The sequence below is a fragment of the Daucus carota genome, chromosome 4 (genome assembly GCF_001625215.2).
Source record: "Daucus carota subsp. sativus chromosome 4, DH1 v3.0, whole genome shotgun sequence".
Classification (NCBI taxonomy): domain Eukaryota; kingdom Viridiplantae; phylum Streptophyta; class Magnoliopsida; order Apiales; family Apiaceae; genus Daucus; species Daucus carota.
In genome coordinates, this window is record NC_030384.2 from 40,945,605 (window position 1) to 40,969,910 (window position 24,306).

The window sequence follows — 24,306 nt, forward strand, 5'->3', positions numbered from 1 at the left end:
CTCTACTGCACCAAAATTTTCGGTTGGCCTACCGAGTCAAAGAAGTTTTCAGTCAACTAATTGTACCATTAAAAAAATTTCAAATAGGTCACTCCATCAGTCTCCGTTAAGTTTTTAACTAGGAGTGGCAATCGTTTTGTTTCGTATACTTTCGTTTCGTGTATTTTCGTGTTTCGTGTAATCGAAGGTGAAACCCGTATCCGTCCGTTATTAATTTCGTGTACCTAATTTGAAACCCGTATCCGTTTCGAATTGTTTCGTGTATATTTCGTGTACTTTTCGTGTATATTATATATAAAAATATTAATATATATATTTTAATCAAAAAATGAATTTAATATATATTTTCCTTTATAAATTTATTAAATGTGAATGATATATATTATACTTGTATACAATTCTTTATAAATTTGTTAATGTATCTACAATATATATCCACACATACATATAAATATATACTTTATACTCAATTATATATTTAATATATCATTACATATATATAATAAATATAATCTACAAAAAAAATATAAATATAATCTACAAATATTTCGTGTAATTTCGTGTATTTCATGTACTCCAAATGAAAACCCATATCCGACACGAAATCTATCGTGTAATTTCGTGTTCGTGTACTTTCGTGTTTCGTGTATCGAAAATCAAAACCCGTATCCATTTTTTTCATGTCGTTTCGTTTCGTGTTAGCGTGTTACGTGTCAAATTGCCAGGCCTATTTTTAACAGATTAATGTTCTATTACATCACTGTACTCGATCAAAACTTTCAGTAGACCTACCGAGTAAATGACAACTTTACAAGTAATCAGGAGAAAGATGGTTTTTTTATGAGCTTGCCAACATCTGGACTGCATTCATCTCATCGGTATTCGGTGCATATCAGGTGATAACCAGTTATTATCAAGAATCAAGATATTAATGATCTATGCCAAGGCTGATTGCCACCAACTCCATGATGCCAAGCGAAAGTCTGGTCATCACGTGTAGTGATCTTGGTAAATTTTCCGAATTAAATTGACAAGCATGCAAGAGATAGATTAGTACAGGAGACCATGGCAACCAGCTACTCATGTTATTATAAAGAATTCTTCCACCGCAGCTTGGAAGAAAACATTCCTGTGAAACTACTGGCATACCCACAATGTTCGCCCAACTTTCTTTGAGCCTTTTGTTTTTCGATGTGGGGAAGCTCGAAAAACAAGTCCATAAACAAGTCCCACGAGTTTTGAAGCTTTCTCAGCTTCAACAGGATTACCAGAGAGAAAACCTCCCAAGTCGATGAGAGGTACACCGAGTTGTGGAGTATGTGAGCTTGGTTTTTCATGATCAGGCCATGTATCAAGCCAAAAGCATGCAATTTTGTTAAACTCAGTTAAAATTAACATTTTCCGTTAAAATCAAAGCCATACTTAACGGCGCTGAAATATTTTTATACTTAATCTCGTGATTGAAAGTTTTCACATGCATTATTATTTGAATGAAAACTTTTTTGACCAGGTAGGTCAATTGAAAGTTTTGGTTCAGTACACCAAATAGAGCATTAACCCTTATACCCCTTCTTAAACTCAAAGAACCCAGCAACGATTCAACAAACATACAAAAAATGGGACCCCAAGTCGATGACTCTGCTACAAAACACGAACAGGAGCTCGGAACTAACCCACAACTCGGTTAACACGCCGCAACTCAGCGAAAATAGAACTCAAGAAATGCCTGTCCACATCCTCCTCCAGATCCAAGAATTCCAACTCCTCTTTGTCATCTAGCAACATATATGTATGCCCTTGTCCATACTTATCACCACATTTATGCTATAAATGGTTATTCTTCCTCTATTGAAATTCCTTTGGATAGATTTTCTTGAACAACCACAAGTATTTACTCCCTTCTGTATCCCCTTTCTTAGTATCTAACTCGGAACAACAAACAAACTCGGCTGACAGAAAAAACGCCCACCTCGGACAAACCAAAACTAAAAAAAACTAAAAATATATGTTTACTGTTAATCCAATTCCCAGATTTTCACCCCTTTCTGTGTTCATTCCTTTATTATATAGCGGATTGCACGTGACTGCTTTTTGGACTAAATTCTTTCTGGGCTGCTTCCTATATAGGCTGAGGCCCAACAATCTACTACCAGACTTCTGAACGAATCATATACAGTTATTGTAATTACTAAAACGTGAAATGAATTCTAAGCAACTAAAAACTCGAATGCAACTTATACTAGAATATTTTTTTTAATTATTTAATAATTATATTCATAGAATGATTATTTTTAATTTTAACCTTATACAGTATTAGTTTATATTTGATCAGCTCCATCTATATAAAATGAGCTCATCCGAGAGCACAAAGGTATGTAACACCAAGAGTATGTACCGCACAAATCAAACAGTTCATCCGCGCGAAATGTGAAAGGGTCTGGCTTGCCTCGCAAGGCTAACAATAATATTCAATGTGGTTCATGCCTACAGCCTATACCTTGAGCTGGATATCACTCAGTAACGCAAATTTGGTTATTCCCTCCGTAGTCCGTCCCCGCGATAGTACATATGGGAGAGAGGACGTGGATTTTGATGTTTCTGTAAAATATAATCTGGTAATATTTAATTTTTAATTTTTTTACTGAATAAAAATTTAGATATTATATTTTTATTCAGGAAAATAAAATCTAAAAAATAAGTTATGGAACTATTTTTATAAGAGCATTAAAATGCGTGTCGGTTGAAAAAAAAACCCGTATAGAATCAAATGGAACAGAAGGAGTTTTTCTTTTTTAAAAATAAATCACTTAATTTATAATATATATATATATATATAATATTTTTCTGAAAACAAATGCCTTATTTTATAAATAATATATATAGGGACCGTTTAAAACAAGTGCTTATTAAGTAAAAAAGTGAAATAGAAGTTACAAACAAGTTACTTGTAAGTGACTTTAAGAGAAAAGTTAGCATTTGTAACTTATAAAAGATAAGTCTGTTTTTTTACACAAACAAGTCAAGAAAAACAGAAGCCAACTTCTTTGGAAAAGAAGTACTTATAATGGGTTGCGAAACAGGCACATAATAATTAATATCAAAAGGAGTTAATTACACTTTGTAAAACCTAGATTTGCTCCAAACGCAGTTTAGTACCTGAACTTTAAAACGTGACAATATGCACCCTACACTTAACATTTACGTGCCACGTTTTAAAGTTCAAGTACTAAAATGCGTTTGGAGCAAATCTAGATGTTAGAAAGTGTAATTAACTTTATCAAAATTCAAAAATCATTATTTAAATGTGATTTTTTTTTTCCGGAATAGATGCTTATTGTCATAAATAAATAAAAGGAAAATTAACGAAGCAGTTAGGTTAGAAAAGTAGCCGAACAGGGAACAATTTCACTCGGGAAAAAATATTCCACAAGCCACAGCCCACACAACACCAGCATATGCTCGATCATTAAAACCAAAGACACCTAACAGCAGGTGCAACAAATATGTTATAAATAGCGGAACATAACAGGGGGAGTGGGGACAAAGCAGTATCCAAAGTAGTAAAATATAAATTCTGGTTTAACCATATATAAAACGAATTAAGAATGGAAAAAATAACTAGTAAGCCGTACAGCAGACCAATCAAAATTAGACAACACTTTTGAATGATACCGTCCTGCTATTTCATTGCCTCAAATCTCACCTCCCTTCCTATATATTCCATCTTTCCTTTTATAGATTTCACTCTTTGTCTATCTAGCTTGTAGCTTCCCCTCATCCATCTATATATATCTTTCTTCTTCACAAGCTATAGCATAAGAGAGAAGAATCTTCAAGAATGGGCAGGGGCAAAGTACAGTTGAAGAGGATAGAGAACAAGATAAACAGACAAGTTACTTTCTCAAAGAGAAGATCTGGTTTACTCAAAAAAGCCCATGAAATCTCTGTTCTTTGTGATGCTGAGGTTGCTCTCATTGTTTTCTCTACCAAAGGCAAACTTTCTGAATTTTCCACGGATTCTTGGTATGTTTTCCACACATCTCTTTATTTTTTCATTTCTAATGACAATTTTATGATGTCTACCTTAAGTCATTTGGTCAGGTTTTTGTTGGTGCAGTTAATTGTTGTTGTACTGTATAGATCTTTGGCATTTGGCAAGAGAATGATACCAATAATGATACAATCACGAAAGGTTTGGATGTTATAAGATACTCCCTCCGTCCTAATCAATTCTATACATTTTCCTTTTTGGGACGTCCTATCATTTCTATACATTCCAAATATAGTAACTTTTAATAATATAAAACACTATTACACCCACTTCTTTCTTCCACTATCTCCATTCTATAATAATATAAATACTATTACACTCACTATTTTCTTCCACTATCTCAAATCTATTATTAAATATAAACGGGTCCCACCACTTTACTCACTTTTCATCTCACTTTACTCATTTTTTACACTTTTTCTTGGTCTCCGTGTCCAAACCGAATGTATACAATCTATCGGCCCAGAGGGAATACTAGCTAAAACCTCCCAAAATAGAAATAATAAAATCACAACCTAGGAAGTACTTCTTTCCTTCTCACTATTTGTTTACAAATATGTTCGGAACGGAGATAAAAAAAAATGTAGAAAATAGTATGAAAGAGTAAAAAAATGATAAGACTTACTGATATCTAATGTATAAAATGAGTAGTTAATTTTTATATTATAAAATTTTAAAAAAAATCAAGCTGTAAAAATTGGAAGAGAAATCTCAAAAAGAAAAATTAAAAAAAAAACGATCGAGAACAAGAGAGTAAAAGATATGTGTTGTCATATTTGTTGTTGGGATACTTTGCAGTACTATAGTTGCAGTACTTGGATAATCATTTCATGCATAAATTGCCTTTTTTAATGTGTTTTTTAAATGGTTTTTCTGATATCCTTTTTGACAAATGACTGGCCTCTTTTTTCAACAATACTCATGTCTCCTCTTTTACTCTTGAAACTATGCTTTGCAGCACCGCTTATGATACCTGTATAATAATCATTTTATGCATAGTCAATGGGGCCGTTTGGGTGAATTTAAAATAAGTGCTTCTTGCTTAAAATAAATAAGTAGATTAGAAGTTAGAATCAATATAAGACTTATAAGTGATTAAAGTGTTTGGGAAATAAGTAGAAATCCTGAAACAAAAGCTAGCATTCCTAACTTTTTATAAGTGCTTCTTGACTTATTACACAAACGATACGAATACGTACTACTAACTTATAATCCCATAAGCTCGACTTATAAGTGACACACAAACACCCACAAAAAATGTCTTATAGAGTTGTAGGACCAGTAGCTTTTACAATACTTGTACAATTATAAGTGAATGCTTTGCAGTTTTTTCTTTGTTTATCTGTGTTTCTAAGTGCAGCTATCAAAGGTCCAGCTATGGCATGTACTGAACAAACTAATATATTCAGGTTGTGTCATTATTTTATATAGAGAGGGTACGTATGGTCACTTTACTTCAATCCCGCAATTGCTCTAGCTTTACACAGTTGCACTAATCGGTTTACTATAGTACTGAGGGTCAGTTTACATGCAGTACGTCCAGTGACTAAACATGTGAATACTGAGTTTTTTTTTTTTTTTAAATAACAGTCTTTCTGATTCGTTTACAAGGAGTTGACCAAGGAGATCGAAAAAATGTACTGTATAAATGTGAGAAAGAAAAAGAAAGTTTTTAATATTTAAATAAAATAGTCCTCTCTTGTTTTACTAATTATGCAATACTTCAAAGAAGTTGCATAAAATAACTTCACAATTAGACTCTACTTACCTTTCAAAGGTTTGAAATAAAGTTAATTATAATTTTACAAATTTGAAATAAAATAAATAATTAATAATGACTGTATATAAATTTTAAGCAAATTTAGTTATAATTATAAGGTTTTAAAATAATATAGTATACTAACACATGATTCATGAGAATTTCAAAATTAATAATACTCCCTCCGTCTCCCTTATTTGTTTACATTGGGGGACGGGAGCTCGACACGCATTCGAATACTCTCGTAAAACGTAGCTTGATAAATTATTTTGAACTTTTTTATCTCCTGAATAAAAATTTGGTGTTTTTATTTTTATACAAAAATGAAAAAAAATTAAAAATATCTTATAGAACTATGTTTTATATGCGTCTTAAAATGCGTGTCGAGTAGTGTGGAAAAACCTGTAAAGAAATGAGAGGGACAGAAGAAAGTATATATTTATGTGATAAACGTTAAAAAATTATTTTAATATTCTCTATATCTTAATACCGACCGGAAGAAGCTATTCTCGTGTAATCTGATAGCATAATTTGAATCATTTGGTCACCGCTTGCTCCCGTTCTCTATTTTTAGAGCATCTTACCAAAAATGATATACTAAATTATATAAAAATAAAATTGGTAAAAATAAAAATATTTTAAGTTGGTCAAATATAACCGATTAATATATTTTTATGTCATGCAAATTATTTTACATGTTATCTATATCTTCTATTTATAGCAGACTTTGATAATCAGTCTAGGCGCTCTTTTGTTGTACTACTGTAGAATACCCTAGTAACAGTAAGCCGGGAATGAGGGTAGAATAAAATAAAATAAAAAATTATATAAAATTTTTATGGACAAAGAAGAAAATAGGAGATAATAGTGACAACTGACAATATATGAATTAATGTATTTAAATTTCTTATGATAAAGATTGTAAGGTAACATGTAGAAATGGAATGAGCATTTTCTGGTTAGGCTTATAGTTAAAGTAGTAGGAATGGAATAATTGAAGGATGAATCAATACTGTTTTACCGCCATCCATTTTAGAGCACAAAATTCATTCTATTATTAAACGAACATAACCTAACCTAAGGGTCATTGTTTGTGGTAGGGTTTTGCATAACCTGGTTAGGTTTCGCCTGCTACGTCATTTTTTCACGCAATAGGCTTTATTAGGTTACATGTTGGAAACTAGGGTTCGAGAGACAAGAAATGTAGGCTACAGACAGAAACTAAAAACGTGATACTGTATATATAGATACATTCAGTGCTACTACTACACTACTCTAAGTTACTGCTGGAAGATTTCTGCAATCCATTGAGGATTAACCAATATATATATTTTATATAACGAAAATATTATCGAATGATATTTAAAATATTGATATATAGTACATACTATTTATTTTTTACTAAAATTTACTTTCAACCATCAAGTAATACCAATTTATTAACTATAACAGAGTTTTACCAAAATTATTACTCATTTTTTCAGTCAATCTAGGGCGAAAATTAGTCATATATATGTAATATTTGTAGTGATGCTTTATTAATTATTTTTAGCAGATACGTTTTATTTCTTGAAATTTTTTAGGTATTATGTTATATAAACTATAATCTTTTTGACTCCAACAACGGGAAGTTACCTTGCTAAGCTTATTGGGGTCGGAGTGGGTCACTACTCAGTTTAGCGCCAGGTCTGATTTTCAATTACGAGAAATGATCGATAATTTTAATTGGACTGGGGAAGGTTTTTTCGGACTCACTATAACATAATATTTAATTAACATTTCAATGAATTAGAAATTTGGGGGTTAAAGAATTCAAATCCGCTCGAGTAATACATATTGATTCTTATAAAATCTTTCAGTGATAGATATGAGCTCAATGATATTTATTTTATATTTTTGACATATGATACTCTCATATTATATATAAAAAAATAGATATGATTTGTGACTTTAAAACAAATTATATATTTGAGATCTTTCAGAATAAATTCATGAAATTTACTTTTGAATCATGTAACCGGATTTAATATAAATGAGCTATTTAAACTTCACAACAGAACTTTGATTGTATATATCACTCATTTTGACTCCTATTTACATGATTTAAGAGTCTAATATATATATATATATATATATATATATATATATATATATATATATATATATATATATTTACAAAAATTTGAAATATACAGCTTCTTTTATAGTCTCAAATCAAATTTAATACATTTTAATAACATAAGGGTGCTATATGTAAAAAGTCAAATATACAGGATTAACACAAATAAAAGCAAAAGATATGATCATACCATCACCAAAAATCAATGGTATAATGGTATCATAGAGAATATCCTCAATATTAATATTCTTTGACAACCACCCACCGGCCAACACTACTACCATCACCATCAACACCCCAACCCATGCGCCCCAACCCACTCCAAACACACCTACACCGTCCCCCCTTCCTCTTTCTTCCCTGTGCTCTACTGTCACCGCATCCATTCCACACTCATCACCACTATTGCCCAACTACTGCAGTCAGTATTATCTGACCCATTCCAGCCCAACCCATATCTCCCACTCTTCACTCTGCCCTTCTTGTCACTTCCCTCTTCACTCCCTTCCTCTTTCTTCTTTGGTGATCTCTTTTTTGCCCTCTTGTTGCAGTAAAATGACAAAATCTGGTGATGACCGGAATCGATGATATTGGTTAGAATGAGAAATAACGGTGGTATTTAGAGGTTGATACACACACACATATATATATATATATATGGTCTTACTCCAAATCAAACTTTCTTAAAATACAAACTATAAACTAAAATAAAATATTACAAATTTATAAATTACATCGAAATGAATGACATATAGTATGAGAGAACAATTTAACATGTCAAGTTTTTCAGGTTATTTAGGAATATTGATGATGTATGATGTAAAGATATGTAATGCATTCTAATATGGTCATTTATATGTGAGATGATTTACATTCGCTTTTCGCTTAAGTAGTTCAATATTGGTTCTCTTGAATAATTGTAGGGAATTATTTAATTTGATTTAAAAGATTTCATATTACCGTAGTTAAATGAAAGATATTTTTCTGTAATATTTCAGCATGGAAAGGATTCTTGAACGATACGATAGATATTCAACAACAGATGGGCAACTTGTTGCTACTGATTCTATATCACAGGTGACATTATCAACATTGTGTTGTCATCAAACAAGGCTAACTCAAAATTATCATGAGTCTGATTCCCAATATATTTTTGTATACAGTCAAAAAGTATATTAATTTATGTAACTCATAAATAAATTAAAGAAGAATATTTCATTAATAAAAATTGCAGTAGAATGGATTCTCATTATACATACAACAAACTAAGTGAAATTAAATATTTTTTTAGGGAAGTTGGATTTTAGAGCATGCAAAGCTTAAGGCGAAAATAGAAGTTTTACAGAAAAATCAAAGGTAAAACATCGCCCCTTGTATTAGGAAATGAAACTAAAAGTGACATGTAATAATATAGTGTTATCCTTTTATTTAACAGGCATTACATGGGTGAGGACCTAGAGTCTTTAAGTCTTAAGGAGCTTCAAAATTTGGAAAACCAGCTCGATTCAGCTCTTAAACACCTTCGATCAAAAAAGGTAAAAACTTTATATCTAATGTTTTAATATCACGCATGTGAATATCATGATCAAAATAATGAACATCACATATATCATTTTGCTAATCTTGTTTACAGAATCAAATCATGTTCGAGTCGATATCTCAACTTCAGAAGACGGTAATGCATTCTCTTTTCTAAACTCTAGAAAATAGAGAGATGGTATATTAATTGACAAATTTATAAGAGAAGTACATTAACTTACCAACCCATTGATAGAAGAGAGTGGAGAGGGATCGAGGGAGAGAGTAGAGAGAGGAGGAGGAAGAGGGGAGAGTCTTGATTATTTTGGTACTATCTTTTGCTCTTTGTTTGGCAGGACAAGGCTTTACAGGATAAAAATCACATGATGTCAAAGAAGGTGGTATTTTTAATCACTCTTGTACTAATTATGATTGCCAACAAAATCCCCCAATACTATAAATCATGTCAACAATTCTAATTCATACATATTGATCATTTACGATATGCATGAATTTAAATTCTACCTCAAAAAATTATATACAACATATATATTGTTGCATCGAAATCTATATACGCCATAATTTGCATGTCATGTTCTACTAAATAATTGAATCCTAATACACCCAAGTCAAAATTTTGGGTCTTTTATTCGGTTGTCAATGGTTGACGCGTTGAGTTGGTTTGTGTAATGTTTAGATTTTCTTTTTAAATTGCACTCCGAATAAATATTATTAATATCAACCAACATACATCACATTCATTTGTATATTGAGGTACATTGTTTATCATATGATAACGTTTCATTACTAGTTACTATTGTCTTCTTGTACCAACTATATTTATAGACTTATATTGTGAATGACGAGGATCAAGTACTTTCAAGTTTAAACACTTAGATGGTTAAACCAAGATATATTCCTTTAACTATAGTAAAAACAACACTTCTAGATTATCTCTAATAAGAACTTCAAACTCAAGAAATTTTCGAGCTCATTACTTCAACTCGTAAAATTTGAATATTTGAACACAACACTTGCGAGGGCTATTCGATTCATAATTTATGAGCGTGTGTATATGGATTAATATTTAGTTGCTTGGAATAACGATCTCATTCACATTAGATGGATAAATCGTTCTCTATCTACCTTATTCAATTTCATATCAATCTCATTTTCAATAAGCCATATTTCTGTAAACTTTACTCTCATTCTCGATTCACAATTTTATAGCGATCTAAACACACCATTTCTAATTTCTTTATTGGTATTTTTGACTAAAATTCTATACTCGTTGATCAACAACGAAAATGGAGCTGCCCACGTACGAAGATTTAAAGTCCAAAAAATCTTAATATATATATATATATATATATATATATATATATATATATATATATATATATAGGCCAACATTCCAAAGAGGGACTCCTTATATGGAGTTACATAGTGCGCCATTATAAATCATCAATTTTATTATAAATTCTGTTATAAAATACATATAAAACGTGATTCTATTATAAAATAATATAAAATAAATCTAATTTAAGTAATTTAACACTTAAAATTTGATTAAAAAAAGTATATTTTTGAAACTGATTCTACAACAGAATAATTCTGGATGATTATTATTCTGTTATAGATTCATGTTGAGAAATTGCATAATTTTAGATGATCTTTGGAATAAAAAAATTGTATAACTTCGTTTTCGGTTTAATAATCAAAATTTGCAATTATATTTCATTAAAAATATAATAGAATATATATTATGTATATATTTATAATGGTGTACTACGTAACTCCATATAAGAGGGTATGCTATGGAGTGCTACCCTATATATATATATATATATTGGTGTATGATGGTGGTAAGTAGTCGATAGTTTTGGTAAGTTATGATGGCAAGTGTCCGTGATTATTGGTGATGGTGGCAACTCATAGAAACGCCCGGTAATGATGATAAGAAGACCATTGTTACGGTTCGGGCGAAGATGATCAATGTGAGGTTAATGGAGAGGTTGGAAGGTAGAATTCTTTTTGCGACTTCGATGGTTAGTACATCTCCAAACAAGAATTTTTGTGTGAATTTTTAAGAACTGAGTATCTTGATGAAGAATCTAGAAATGCTAGGTGGAGAGGTCAGCTGAAGTCCCAAATGATAACTCCCAGACGGACGTCATGTCCCTGTTTAAATGCTGTTGCTAGGATCTCTTACAAAAAATACCGTCAAGCACGTCCAGGGGTGATAATCAGTAGATATTTGCGGACAGATAATCAGTAGATATTTGCGGACAGATTGGCAAAGTGTTGATTATGCTCTTATTTAAGCACTACCAATTGTTGTGTTGTCGCTATGTTTTAGTTCTATGATTCTTATATAGCTTTAAATTGCCATAATAATAAAGTATTACTAATCACATATATTTATATCTGCAGATCAAGAACAAGGAAAAAGAGCTAGCTCAACCGAGTCCCCTGGAGCAACAAAACCAAGAGACTTCATCTTTTGTTTTGCAAAAAACATTGCAACCATTCAATGTCACCGGGTCAGCAGTCTCTTCCCGAGTCCCTTCTACTTAAGCTTGACTCACTAAACACTGATGATACAAACTCACTTATCCTAAAGTTCAATGTGTACTATTAGAAACTCATAGCGTTGAAAAACTGTTAAGCTTAAAATGTCACTCAAGCCAAAATTATTGTTTGAAAAAATTAGTATATAGCATGAGTATATACAATTTCAAATATAGAGTACTAAGCAATATTTGCATGAGATGCAGTGATGTATTCCAAGCCGTAGGCAACAGCGGAGATGTGGAAGGGACTTCTCAACAACAAAACCAAACTAACACAATGATTCCAGCTTGGATGCTCACGTAAGTTGATGAATAAGGGCCTTTGGCAAATAACTGGCAACTGGAAGATGCCATCTACAAAAATATTTTTATCTGTGTAAGTACTTTGTATGCTAATTTAATGCAGGAATGGAAAAAGTTATACCTCATCCTCATCCTTTTGTTTTTGTGTAATTGGAAGGTTTTGTTAAGACGGATTTAGTTTTGTGTGCAATATACTTACTGATGGGTGCATTTTGTACATATAATTGAAGTGTAAGCTGATATGATGCAATTTCAGGTCAATATTTATCATATATTCTATAGTGTAGGGCTTGGATCAACAGAATAAGGTTGGATTAGGTCTTCTTAATAATGTTATAAGACTTTGCAGGTGGCTTAATAGATCCATGAAATTAAGTGCGTGTTAGTTGTTAATTTGGCTGTGAAAGATTGCATGAAACTGGTAATACGATCCAGTGCTGTTTCAGTAAGTTAAAATTTTGAGATCATAAAGCTAAAAGTTGATCTGATATCAGGTAAGGGACTGCCAAAACTCGTAGTTTTTGTTCTAGAAAAACTGAAAGTGAAATATTAGAGAAATTTGCACTGATCACCCTTCCTACTGAAAAGGGTCTCAAAATCTCTTTGGTTTCCACTCCAAAATATAAAAGACCACCTCCCAAATTATCCTCAAAAGTTGCCGCTTCTACAAATTATCTTATCAAGAATCCACTTCCATCAGTACCAAACCTACCTGAAAATGCAGAATCCACAACTGAGGTTCCATTGCACTAGGTCAAGTACTTGAAATTTGCACATGATCTTCTTCAAGAACCTTAACCTATAACATGATTCTTAGAATTAATACAAAATCTTTATGAGAATCTGCTGATTCCAGTGAGGTTATTACCTACTGTTGAAGAGAGTACTATTGTTATAATGTAACTGTGATACATGTCCATCTGATATGTCTTCTACGATTGCAAGAATAAGTTTGCTCAAGGATACTTAGATCTTCTAGCACGGCACAGATTTAATATCTCAAAGGTCGGCTGCTGGAAATTGATATATGCTCCTCTCTAGGAATGATATTAATACTTTAATATACCATGTGCAGATGTACTGGACCACATGAAAATTAAAAACTGGAAAATAATATAAGAAATTTCCTCTTAATTCATACAAAACTGCATTTACGTGTTGCTCAAGGTGTCGAAGCCATCACAATCTTCCCAACTGTACTGTCACTTGTAAAAATTTTAATGTGTTGGTTATGGTTCATTGTTTATCATAGCTGTCTTCTTCTGCATTTGGCCTTCTCATCGTAAATGTTGGGGGCAGTGATTTGGACATTTAGCTTCAGAAAGTATTATATAAACATATTCTCTGCTTTCTGACTCTTCCAAGTTATTGCCTGTTCATATTCTCTAATTAGCCAGAAACATTTGATAACTCTCACCTATGTTCACTACTCTCACAAAACTACTTGAAAACAACAGCAGAGCATCCGCGACTGCTGTCAAATGTGATGCGGACAACATTAAAGAAACAAATGGATGTGATGCATTCAAAACTATCTTAAATTGCAGAGATGGAAGCAAAGAAAACCAATTGCCTGATACCATGATCAAAGATGAAACTGCGGGCAGTGATCCTGAAAAATCCAGTTTACGTGCTCGCACAAGTTTATTGAGCTATTTGACAACGCCAGTCTCACGTTCTGGCAGTGTTTCTCTCCGATCAAATAGCAGCTCAGCTAGCACACAGTCTTTTGCATTCCCTGATTTAGGTTCATTGAACTACTTGAAACCAGTCTCACGTTCAGGCAGTGTTTGTCTTCGGTCAAATAGCAGCTCAGCTAGCACACAGTCTTTTGCATTTCCTGTGTAAATTTCTTTTCACCAATTATATAGAGTACATATCAATTTTAGCCCAAAGCATCCTCTGTCTAATATTTGGCTTTTGCTATTTTGCTGGCTAGCAGAATTGTATCAGATTCATACAACAGCCCAGCAAGAATGGTAAAGGCCGAAAAGCGGACGTGCTCGAGGATCCGCAGGCAATGCATAGCTTTTTTCAGGTGCTGCAAACTCTCAGGAGATGCCATCTAAGACCTTCATTTATGCTTCAAGGCTAAATCCATTCTGTTCAACAGTGGCATTGTTTTTCTAGCTACCAAGACAGAAACTACTACTAGTAGTACAAATCACAATGTCTAAGTTTATTTTATTTTTTACCGTTTGTGCATTGTAATTCCAGATGCCAGATGGTATTGTACATTTGTATTTGTATGTACACCTGATCATAATATATGATTGTTATGTTTCGTGAGGAAGAGATTGCTTGATATTAGTACTACAATCAATTTCTGTTTAATGAAGTTTGATTTTGAATTTTAGATGACAATAATCATGTCATTAATTTTAATTTTTCATAAAAAAAGACTACTTGATGGTATTATATTTGATTTCTGCTTGATGAAATTTGGTTTGATTATGTTAGAAAAAAATAAAACAATATAGTATGATTCGATCTTTTTCAATATAAAAAAATGATATTTTATTTATTACTACAAACACATATTAGAAAATATTCCGATTAAATAAATATAACTAAAATTTTAAAAATATAAATTACACTATTCCCTCCTTCCAAAATTACATATCTCTTTAGTTTTATAAAAAATTAAATAGGTTGGTTTATTATTAGATATTAATTAATTAATTATTATAAATATGCTCTTTGATGATATAAATTTTTTAATTTTTTAAATTATAATCCATATAGGGAAGAAGAAACATCCCTATCGTTTCTTTACATTTTTCACCCTCAATTTTTACCCCCAATCATCTGCATCATCATTCTCCTCTGGAATCCAGTCATAACAAATACATAGTGATACAAATCTCCAGACGAATTCATGGAGCTATGGAAACGAGCTCGCACATTAGCCGAAGAGACCGCGAAGCGCTCGCACGATTTCACCGTGGAAGCTGCTCGCAAATCTCAGGCATTCACGGCGGAAGCTGCTAGGCGATCGCAGGACTTCTCTATCGGATCTTCCAAACTCGCCGACATTGTTTCCGAAGCGTCTAGAAAGGCCGATTTGATCAGAGTCGAGGCGATTAAGCGAGCTGATCAAATCAAGTCTAAGATTCCTAATGCTTCTGCTCTTTCGAAAATCGGTGTTTCGAGTCACGAGGAGGAAGAGGAGGATTTGGAGAGGTTCGGAGTTACGGAGGAGTTAACAGATTTTGTTAGGAATATCTCCGTTAGTACGTTTAAGGAGTTTCCGTTACAAGGTACTTGCATTCTGCAATTTTGTATTTTTATGTTTTTTAATCATTGAATTATTAATATATATTTGTTTAAGTACTGGAATATTAATGCAGTTTGTATAGGAAGTTTTGTTGTAATCAAGATGAATTTTGTTTAGTATGTTGAAGGAGTTTCTGTTAAGAGATACCTGCCTTGTGCAATGTCGTATTAATTTATATATCTAACTAATGAATAGTTGGCTTCTAAATTTAGTGGAACTGCAATGCTGTATGTTTATGATGTCAGTTCTTCGTAAATAATTATATGTGTGTTTTGATTAGTTTATGATGTGACAATGTACTCTCTTGTAATTAACTAATTATGAACAATCATGTGTTCTAGTGTGGCTTCTTGAAACTAATTGTTCAGAAATTTAGTAGCTTATGGATGGATTACTCTACATAAGCTTTTGAAGAAGCTGTGAATTTAAAGTTGTTGAAGTGTGTGACTTGGAGTAAATTTACAGAGTATCACTTTCTAGTGGAGCCACAACTAGTGTTGTCCAACAAACTAGTAATTCATTTATTCGCAGTTTGTTTACACAAATATGAAGATATAGTTTAATATATATGAATTTACAAAGTCAATACACACTATACTGTAGTTGATTAATTATTGAAAACAGATGTTGCTACGCATGGAGAAACTTGGTTACCTCCTCTGCCTGTTCCTTTTAGTCCACTTCATCTATTGTTGTGTTTCTGATGATAAAGTTCGTCTTGTGTTACCCATACATATTTTTTTAATAATATTGAAAAGCAAAATTATGTCGCAGAATTATATTGATGTTGCTCATACAAACAAAATGCAAAAAAACTCTTTTCTAGTTTGTGTTGTATGACTGTATGTACTTATTTGGAATGTTGCATTTATGTGCAGATGACACTGAAATGTCTGATATACCCACAGTCTCAAATATTCGCCAGGATCTTACAAAATGGCAAGAAGTACATGCCAAACTTGTTCTTTCTACCGTGAAGGTAAGCAGTGGGTGACGCTCCCTCTCCCGCCCTACCTATCCTACAAATTGTTTCTTGCATAAATTTTTATTAGTGTTGGAGGCGGGGTAACTTTATTCTTGGTTCCTCATCTTCGAGTATACTCATTTTGCTACTTGTTAGTCTTGGTTAGTTTGCACTTTGCAGTTCTCGAAGCATAACCCATATTACACTGGTAATGAACTTGTGCAGCTGTTCTTGTCCGGAAATTTATACTTAATATTCTAGTCGATGTGTGATACAGAATCATACCCATTATAGGACCACCAACTCCATAAACAAACAAATTTACGGCCAAATCTATATGTCTAATAGCATAAAGTTTGGTTAGACACATCATTACCGGGAGGGATGCCAATTATTTCCTACCATCTTTCTGATGTACCTTCCAATGGAGATAAGGTGGCAGAGAAGTCTTCCATTTGTTAATGCTTTTGTGCTGAATTCTATTCTTTAAAATAAGAGAATAATAGCTGAAGGAGCATGCTCCAGATCATCCATATGTTACCAAACGCTTTCCAACTTTGCAGACAGTCGGACAGATGTCTTTTGCTTCAACAAAAACAACAGTCTTAGTGAAGTCAAAGAATTCACACCGTAACTCATGTCATTATCTGTATGGGTTATCCTCTGCTAGCATCTAGTCTTTTACTCTATATATGTTACTATGTTAGCATAGTTTTTCAAGGACAGGGGTAGCAAGGTTAGGCTTATTGCTGTTCTAAATGGTAATCGTTTTTTTCCCTTGATGCTAGAGGTGGCAAATTGGACCAAGAACCAAAAATCCAAACCGGTACACTCCAAACTTTACAACATGGCCCATGATACAATCACACAATAAAAATGGATGGGGACTGGTTACACAGATTACATATTCGATTCTAAAATATGGTATAATAATATGTGATGACCATATTTTTAAAAGAAGCCCTTGATAGATTCGGCCACCTGGTGGAATTGGATCTGGCATTGTTTAGTTGATGATTAGTATTACTATTTAGTCTGACTTAAATTTACTTTTTTATTTTCCGTAAATATTTTGAATTTTTTTGGAAGTTTAGACCTTTGTTGTGTTGATATATACATGTAGAGGATGGTGTACTCAGTTAGACTTATTACATCTTATTCAGATTCAGGTTATGTGAAAATTAATTTATTATCTCAGTACTGAATAATCATTATTTACTCTTGCAATAATTAAATTTTAATAAAATTCCTTGAAGTTTTATTGCCATGGGCAAAAATATGTGTGCTATTCTTTTCAGCATTCTTTTGGAAAATAATGAAAAATATTGCTAAAAGATATACTGACTATTTATACTTGCAAAACCTTTTAAGTAGTAGGCATTGAATTTTACGTGTTGATCTTTGCATTACTTTTTATTTTGAGTAGTCAACTTCTTTCTTAAAAAGTGAATATACCTACGGAAACTCTTATTAATATATCTTTTGGAAAGAAATGCTATCATCATTAACATAAAAAATAGTGCATTTTGTGTATATAAACATATGATGCATGAAAGAGGACATCCACCGGGGGGGCGGGGGATGAAGTTTGATTTTTTAACATATAATATAAGTCAATATAAATATACATAAATATTATAATTTTGTTATGTATATGATTGATCCATATGCAAAACCAAAACCATAGAAGCCATATTAAAACCAAACCCATATGTTTTTCAAATTTAGTTTTTATATGGTTTTGGCTTACAAACCGAACCAAAACCATATTATTGCATCAATAAACAAACCAATCACTTATATTGCCACACCTACTTGCTGCCATGTCGCTTCTGCAAATAATAATGATAGCAATATCTATTTATATTTTAATGTGTGTTATGATCTCTTTTACCGTGGCCTGGTGGATGTGGTGAGGCTCAATGCACATACGAGATGACAAAATGATACTCCCTCTGTCCCATTTAATTCTAAACGTTTCTTTTTCACTACTCGACACGCACTTCAATGCTCTTATAAAATATAGATCTATAACTTATTTTTAAAATTTTCTTTTTCTGAATAAAAATATAACATTCAAACTTTTATTTAGAAAAGAAAAATCTTAAAAACAAGTTATAGAACTATACTTTACAAGAGCATTAAAGTCCATGCCGCGTTCCCGTCCCCCAATGAATATAACTCAGGGGGACGGAGGGAGTAGCTTTTAGTTAAAAAATCATAATAAGAGCATCGAGAGTCCTAACAGATTCCCTAAATATATAATAAAATATGTAGCTTTTAGTTGTGTTTTGTGTCATATTTCCTATTATAATAACTTAGGACATCATATAGCTAAGCTGCTGGAGATGCTCTAACATTCATAATAATGCAGCCATTCAAGTCATGCTTAACGGTGCTAATCGTTCTCATTATTGTTTTGCAGGAGATCTCAAAGTTAAGGTACGAGTTATGCCCACGAGTCATGAAGGAAAGAAAGTTCTGGAGGATATACTTTATTCTTGTTAACAGTCATGTGGCTCCGTGAGTATCTCATTCTTAATGTGGATGCTATTATATATCGCCTCGAAGTTCAGTCATCTATTGCATCAACTGCTAATCATAATTTTTTTTCTATGAAGTATCAGCACCATAGATACATTGATCATGATATAGATGAAACACAAAAGGCTATTGAGGATACTGTTTTCTGGATGAATTTCGAAAGTAAAATCTGCAATGCTGCATTGAAAGGTCCTAATCCTAATAATTGATGGTGGTGTTGATTACAAATGTTTGACTTTGCTAATATACCCGGGCTTCTATTCTGCTCCCAGATAAATTTACTATAAATTTTAAATAGGTCCATCTTTAGTATATCTTCTGTCACTTCTTCCCTTACAGCTAGAGCATGGAATTCAGTTTAAACTGGAAGGCCTGTAACCTTTTATAATACTGTTTGCCTTTGGTTGTGATTTTCTTTTGTTCGCAAGATTATTTTTCTGAAGTACTGTTTTAAGAAAAAGGCATAAGTAATTTTCAACCTAAGCTAAAATACCCCCCCCCCCCCGCCCCGCCCCGCCCCGCCCCCTGCGCGCGCGCGCCCCACACACGCACCAACTATGATACCAGAAAATGATAAATAAATAAAATTCATGTGTTTGGTTAGGTATGAAAAGCGATATAATGAAGATGCAAGGAGGAGATCTGCTGAAGAAGTAAAAAATGACATGAAGAGTTCAGAAGTTGGAACACTTTCCAAATCAGAAACTGGGAAGACAGTCCAGAAAACTAAGAGTGTTTCCTCGGCAGCTGCAGAGCAGGACTTAGATGTATTTCTCTTGGGGGATCTTGGTGACAGTGATGATGCTCCAGGTATACTGTTTTGTATGATATTAATCACCAAATTGCTGTGTGGCTTACTTAAGCTGATTAATGAGAGTTTACACTTGAATATTTGTCCATTGAACCCTCAGTATCATACATCTGGTTAAATAACTCCATATGTTCATTAAAGATTCTCCTTCATGAATTTCAATATATGTGTATCAAATCCTCGGTATCATAATTGCCAGCCGTTAAGTCATCTTATGGGCTCATCCTGTTTTCGTCAATGATGTTGTTGCAGCTTTGTTTTGTTTTTAAATTAATATCTAGGTTATGATCGGAAATATTTGATTGGGAACAAAGAACAAGACCTATTGCATATTTGTCCCAATTCACCTAATCAAGGACTGGTTTATATTAATTCTACTGATTTTGTACAATTCTTAATAGATATATCAAGGAGGCATATCTGTTGTTTGTTCCTCTATAAGTTCTACAGTAGTTATTTTTTATCAATGCTATCGGTTCTCTTTTATGTGTTTATAAATGATTATCTGACCTCTAATTCAAGCTTCATGAATGATCTTCTCCTTCTTTCTTAGACGGTAAAGATGAAGGATTCGATGACGATGACGACTTTGACAAGCTATAATACGGTAAGAAAAAGAAATTAAATATTTTTCTTTTACATGTACACTCGGGCACTACTTCCAATCCGTCTTCTCAACGTACTACAGACAATTCATGTTGTGCTGGGCCAGCATGTATTGTTGGTAATTGGACTTTGGCTTATATTGTTTTCACTTTTAGTAGCCCAATATCTATCTATGCTCAAATTTCCCTTGGTCCATTCCCTTAAAAGTTTTTTTGGAATGAACACTTTTAAAGAGTGCGACAGGAAATAGGTTGGTACTGGAATATATCTGTTTAAGCTTGTACTATTAGAATGTAATGGAACTTCGTGAATGGAAGTGGTGAAATAGGTTTTCGATATATAATGAAAAATTCATATATGTCTAGCCTGTAGTTATATCTAATAACCTTGTTCTGACCTGTTAAAACAGAATTCAACTTTACAAATTTTACTGGGTAAAAATTATGCCCACTTTGAGCAACTTAATCGATACAATGACGTGGTTGCTCGTGGCTGAGGGCGATGGTAAATATGGTTTTGTAGAGGCATGGTTATAGCTTGTACATTTTGATATGTTATAACCTGATTTGACATAAAAGTGGTAAGTCTTAAATGCTGGATAATATGATTTGATATTCAGCTTTATAATTATTATATATCTGATTAGAAAACAGGGCAAGTAAATAGCTTCAAACTAGACCCTATGATGTGAATTTTTGCAGTTTCTAAACTCAAGTTTAAAACAAATTGAAGTTAAGACTGCACTGTCATGTGTTAACGCCAATGTAAAAGGCTGATTTAGATTTATGTACCTAAAATCTTATTGATGACTGATTGAGATGAAAATTTGGTCATCAGTTAATTATGTGCAGGTAGATGCAGGTAGATGCAAATTTAGATGGAGAGTCACACAAGTGACTGCACAAGGTAAAGCCAATGTTGCACATAGAAACAAGGGAGCTATATAGTTCTCTGAGACTGGGAAAACATATTACATACCTCGAGTAATTTCCAATTTGTAATACAATGTTATCATATATTTTAGCTTATTAATTGGGTTAATTATCAACTAGGTCACTTTTTACACCAGAAAATATCAAGTGGGTCACTCGGAAATTTTTGGTCTCATTTGAATCATTAAAGTCAAAAAAAATATCAAATAGATACCTCTAATATTTTTTCGAGAGGTAAACTTTATTTTTCATTGAGTTCCACACATTTTTCTTGGTTTTTAGTATAAGAAAATGAAAAGCTATGAATTTAGTATTTATGATAATATATTTAGATTTTAAGAAATTTATTTATTATTTATTTGATATAAATTAAACAAAATAATTTTAAAATTAAAAATAAATAGTAAATAAATTTTTTAAAATCTGAATATATTATCATAAATACTAGAATTCATAATCTTTAATTTGATTATACTAACAACCAAGAAAAACGTGAGCAACTCAATGGAAAATAAAGTTTACTTTTCGAAAAAAATATTAGAGGTATCTATTTGAAATTTTTTATGACTTTAGTGATTCAAATGAGACCAAAAATTTCCGAGTGATTCACTTGATATTTTCTAGGGTAAAAAGTGACCTAATTGATAATTAACCCCTTATTAATTAGTTAAGGTTTGTTGCATCAATTAAATTAGTTCTAATTTTTGTTTGTATAATAATTATAGATTAGTTTGGTAGTTATGTTTATGTGTAGAAGTCATCACTCGGGCATTTTCGGATGAGTCTGAAGTTCTATTAAAAAATAGGTGTTCTTGTAGAGTAATAGTTGTTGATTAACCTTCTCTAACAGCTAATTGGTATGTGTTGTTAGTTGTCATGGTAGAATTTTTGTATCTTGTAACTAGGCACCAGCTTATTTTTGACCAGCTGGTAGATTCTATATTAAGAAACTTACAAACTTAAGCAATAAGCAGCTTAGTTTAAAATGCAAGACTGTTGCAAATATGGTAATTACTACTACTAGTTTCTTGCGTTCTATCAACTTATTTATAAAGACACGCCGAGTACTACGTCAATAAGTTAGTTAACAATCCAGTATCCGGTAACGTAATTGATTAGTAAGTATTTTCTATTTACTGGGCATTGTCATGAGACTCATGACATACTAATATTTAACATAGACTTAAACTAATAGTACTCATTTTGTCCATCTTGAAATTATTATCCATGTTTTAATAAATATCAGGTAAATTAAATATTAACTATAAACAATACAATTTTTTATATTAATTAAACGGGAATGAATAAAAGATAGATTTTAGATTGTGAATAAATTGAGGAGAATGAAAGGATAATAATCTATATGTAAGTTAGTTGATACTTAAACCATGATATAAAGATAAAATAATATTAAACTTTATCAAATAATTTATTTGTTATCTTTAGTGACTCGTGTATTTTTTTAATATATTAAGCATTTTATATTGTATATGTATCATGTACTCCCTCCGTCCCACTCATTTCTATACAGTTTCCTTTTTGGGACGTCCCATCATTTCTATACATTCCAAATATAGTAACTTTTTATAATATAAAACACTACTACACCCACTACATTCTTCCACTATCTCCATTCTATAATAATATAAACACTATTACACCCACTATTTTCCCCCACTATCTCAAATCTATCATTAAATATAAATGTGTCCCACCACTTTACTCACTTTTCATCTCAATTTACTCATTTTTTATACTTTTTCTTGGTCTCCGTGTTCAAACCAAACGTATATAATCTACCGGGACGGAGGGAGTAGTATTTTACTAGCAAGAGTTTTAGGAGAATTTGAAATTTGAAGGAGAATTTGAAATTTGAAGTGATCAACCACACGTGTGTGTTTTTGGACCGTTGACAAAACAACAAGTATTACACGAAAATGCCCATTGACCAGCCAGCCAAGCTCCCTCTCAGCAGAGGGTTTGGGGGGAAATAGGGGTGTAAATGAGCCGAGCCGAACTCTAGAGTGTTCGTGTATCGTTTGTTAAAATATTAGCGAACTCGAGCTCGAGCTTGGATCGAGCCAAAAATATTGTTTGAGGATCGACTCATTAAGAAATAGCGTTGTTCACGAACGGCTCACGAACCGCTCATGAGCTGTCTCGCGAGTTTTTGCTCACGAACCGCTCATTGACTTACGTTCATGAACATGCTCACGAATTTTGCTCATCAACCGCTCATTAATTTTGTTCACGAGCTTGTTCAATAAACTTTGCTAACGAGCTAACTTATACTCATAAATTATTTACGAGCTTGTTCGTGAGCGTAAGTTATGCTCTAATTAAAATAAATAAATTAAAATGCTAACAATATTTTAATTTATGCTCTGAGGAATCATAATTCATATTAAATTATTCATGAATGAAACTCCCACATCCACGAGCCATGTTTACGAGTCAGGTTGACGAATTATGTTCACGGGCCGAGTCCACGAACCATGTTCACGAACTACGCTCACGAGCCAAGTTAACGAACCATGTTCACGAACTCATAATTCGGACTTGTTCACGAACTATCGAGTCGAACTCTACTGTGCTCAAGTTCAGCTCGTTTATAAAATGAACCTTAAAATTGTGCTCAAGTTCGACTCGTTTATGAATCGAACCGAGATCAAACCGAGCTTTTTTCGAACCGAACACCGAGCGGTTATCAAGCGTATCAACTCATTTACAGCCCTAGGGGAAACCAGAACCAAGCAATATATTCTTGTCTGTATTTTGTCACATGAATTGTCTATTTCTTATTACTGAGCTTGAAAAGGAAACATGTAATATCAAATTGCGGAAATATC

At 32.5% G+C, this 24,306-nt stretch overlaps 2 protein-coding genes across 6 annotated transcripts; both read left to right on the forward strand.

Moving 5' to 3' along the window:
* The first annotated feature begins 3,616 nt into the window (after positions 1 to 3,616).
* Positions 3,617 to 12,604, forward strand: LOC108215955 (truncated transcription factor CAULIFLOWER A). 2 transcript variants are annotated; one of them, XM_017388596.2, is made up of 8 exons: positions 3,619 to 4,023; positions 8,928 to 9,006; positions 9,221 to 9,285; positions 9,365 to 9,464; positions 9,563 to 9,604; positions 9,804 to 9,845; positions 11,881 to 11,990; positions 12,225 to 12,604. In XM_017388596.2, exons 1-8 carry the CDS (start codon positions 3,839 to 3,841, stop codon positions 12,322 to 12,324), a joined length of 723 nt encoding a protein of 240 aa, XP_017244085.1. In that variant the 5' UTR covers positions 3,619 to 3,838; the 3' UTR covers positions 12,325 to 12,604. The 2 variants fall into 2 exon arrangements, with proteins under 2 accessions (XP_017244086.1, XP_017244085.1); XM_017388597.2 differs by lacking the exon at positions 9,804 to 9,845 and having other exon boundaries at positions 3,617 to 4,023.
* A 2,485-nt stretch (positions 12,605 to 15,089) lies between these two features.
* Positions 15,090 to 22,274, forward strand: LOC108216643 (uncharacterized). Of its 4 annotated transcripts, none has more exons than XM_017389469.2 (6): positions 15,090 to 15,583; positions 16,479 to 16,579; positions 18,990 to 19,087; positions 19,713 to 19,918; positions 20,473 to 20,526; positions 21,363 to 22,274. In XM_017389469.2, exons 1-5 carry the CDS (start codon positions 15,202 to 15,204, stop codon positions 20,520 to 20,522), a joined length of 837 nt encoding a protein of 278 aa, XP_017244958.1. In that variant the 5' UTR covers positions 15,090 to 15,201; the 3' UTR covers positions 20,523 to 20,526; positions 21,363 to 22,274. The 4 variants fall into 4 exon arrangements, with proteins under 4 accessions (XP_017244958.1, XP_017244956.1, XP_063947785.1 ...); XM_017389467.2 differs by having other exon boundaries at positions 21,377 to 22,274; XM_064091715.1 differs by having other exon boundaries at positions 21,387 to 22,274.
* Positions 22,275 to 24,306: the final 2,032 nt, after the last annotated feature.

What these genes read in the sequence shown, in the direction of transcription:
- LOC108215955 (XM_017388596.2), top strand. Translation starts at nt 3,839, where the DNA reads ATGGGCAGGGGCAAAGTACAGTTGAAGAGGATAGAGAACAAGATAAAC. An exon ending in TATCTCAACTTCAGAAGACG is followed by an intron (nt 9,605 to 9,803) that starts GTAATGCATTCT and finishes TTTGTTTGGCAG; the next exon opens with GACAAGGCTTTACAGGATAA. An exon ending in CAACCATTCAATGTCACCGG is followed by an intron (nt 11,991 to 12,224) that starts GTCAGCAGTCTC and finishes CATGAGATGCAG; the next exon opens with TGATGTATTCCAAGCCGTAG.
- LOC108216643 (XM_017389469.2), top strand. Translation starts at nt 15,202, where the DNA reads ATGGAGCTATGGAAACGAGCTCGCACATTAGCCGAAGAGACCGCGAAG. An exon ending in TAAGGAGTTTCCGTTACAAG is followed by an intron (nt 15,584 to 16,478) that starts GTACTTGCATTC and finishes ATTTATGTGCAG; the next exon opens with ATGACACTGAAATGTCTGAT. An exon ending in GTTAACAGTCATGTGGCTCC is followed by an intron (nt 19,088 to 19,712) that starts GTGAGTATCTCA and finishes GTGTTTGGTTAG; the next exon opens with GTATGAAAAGCGATATAATG.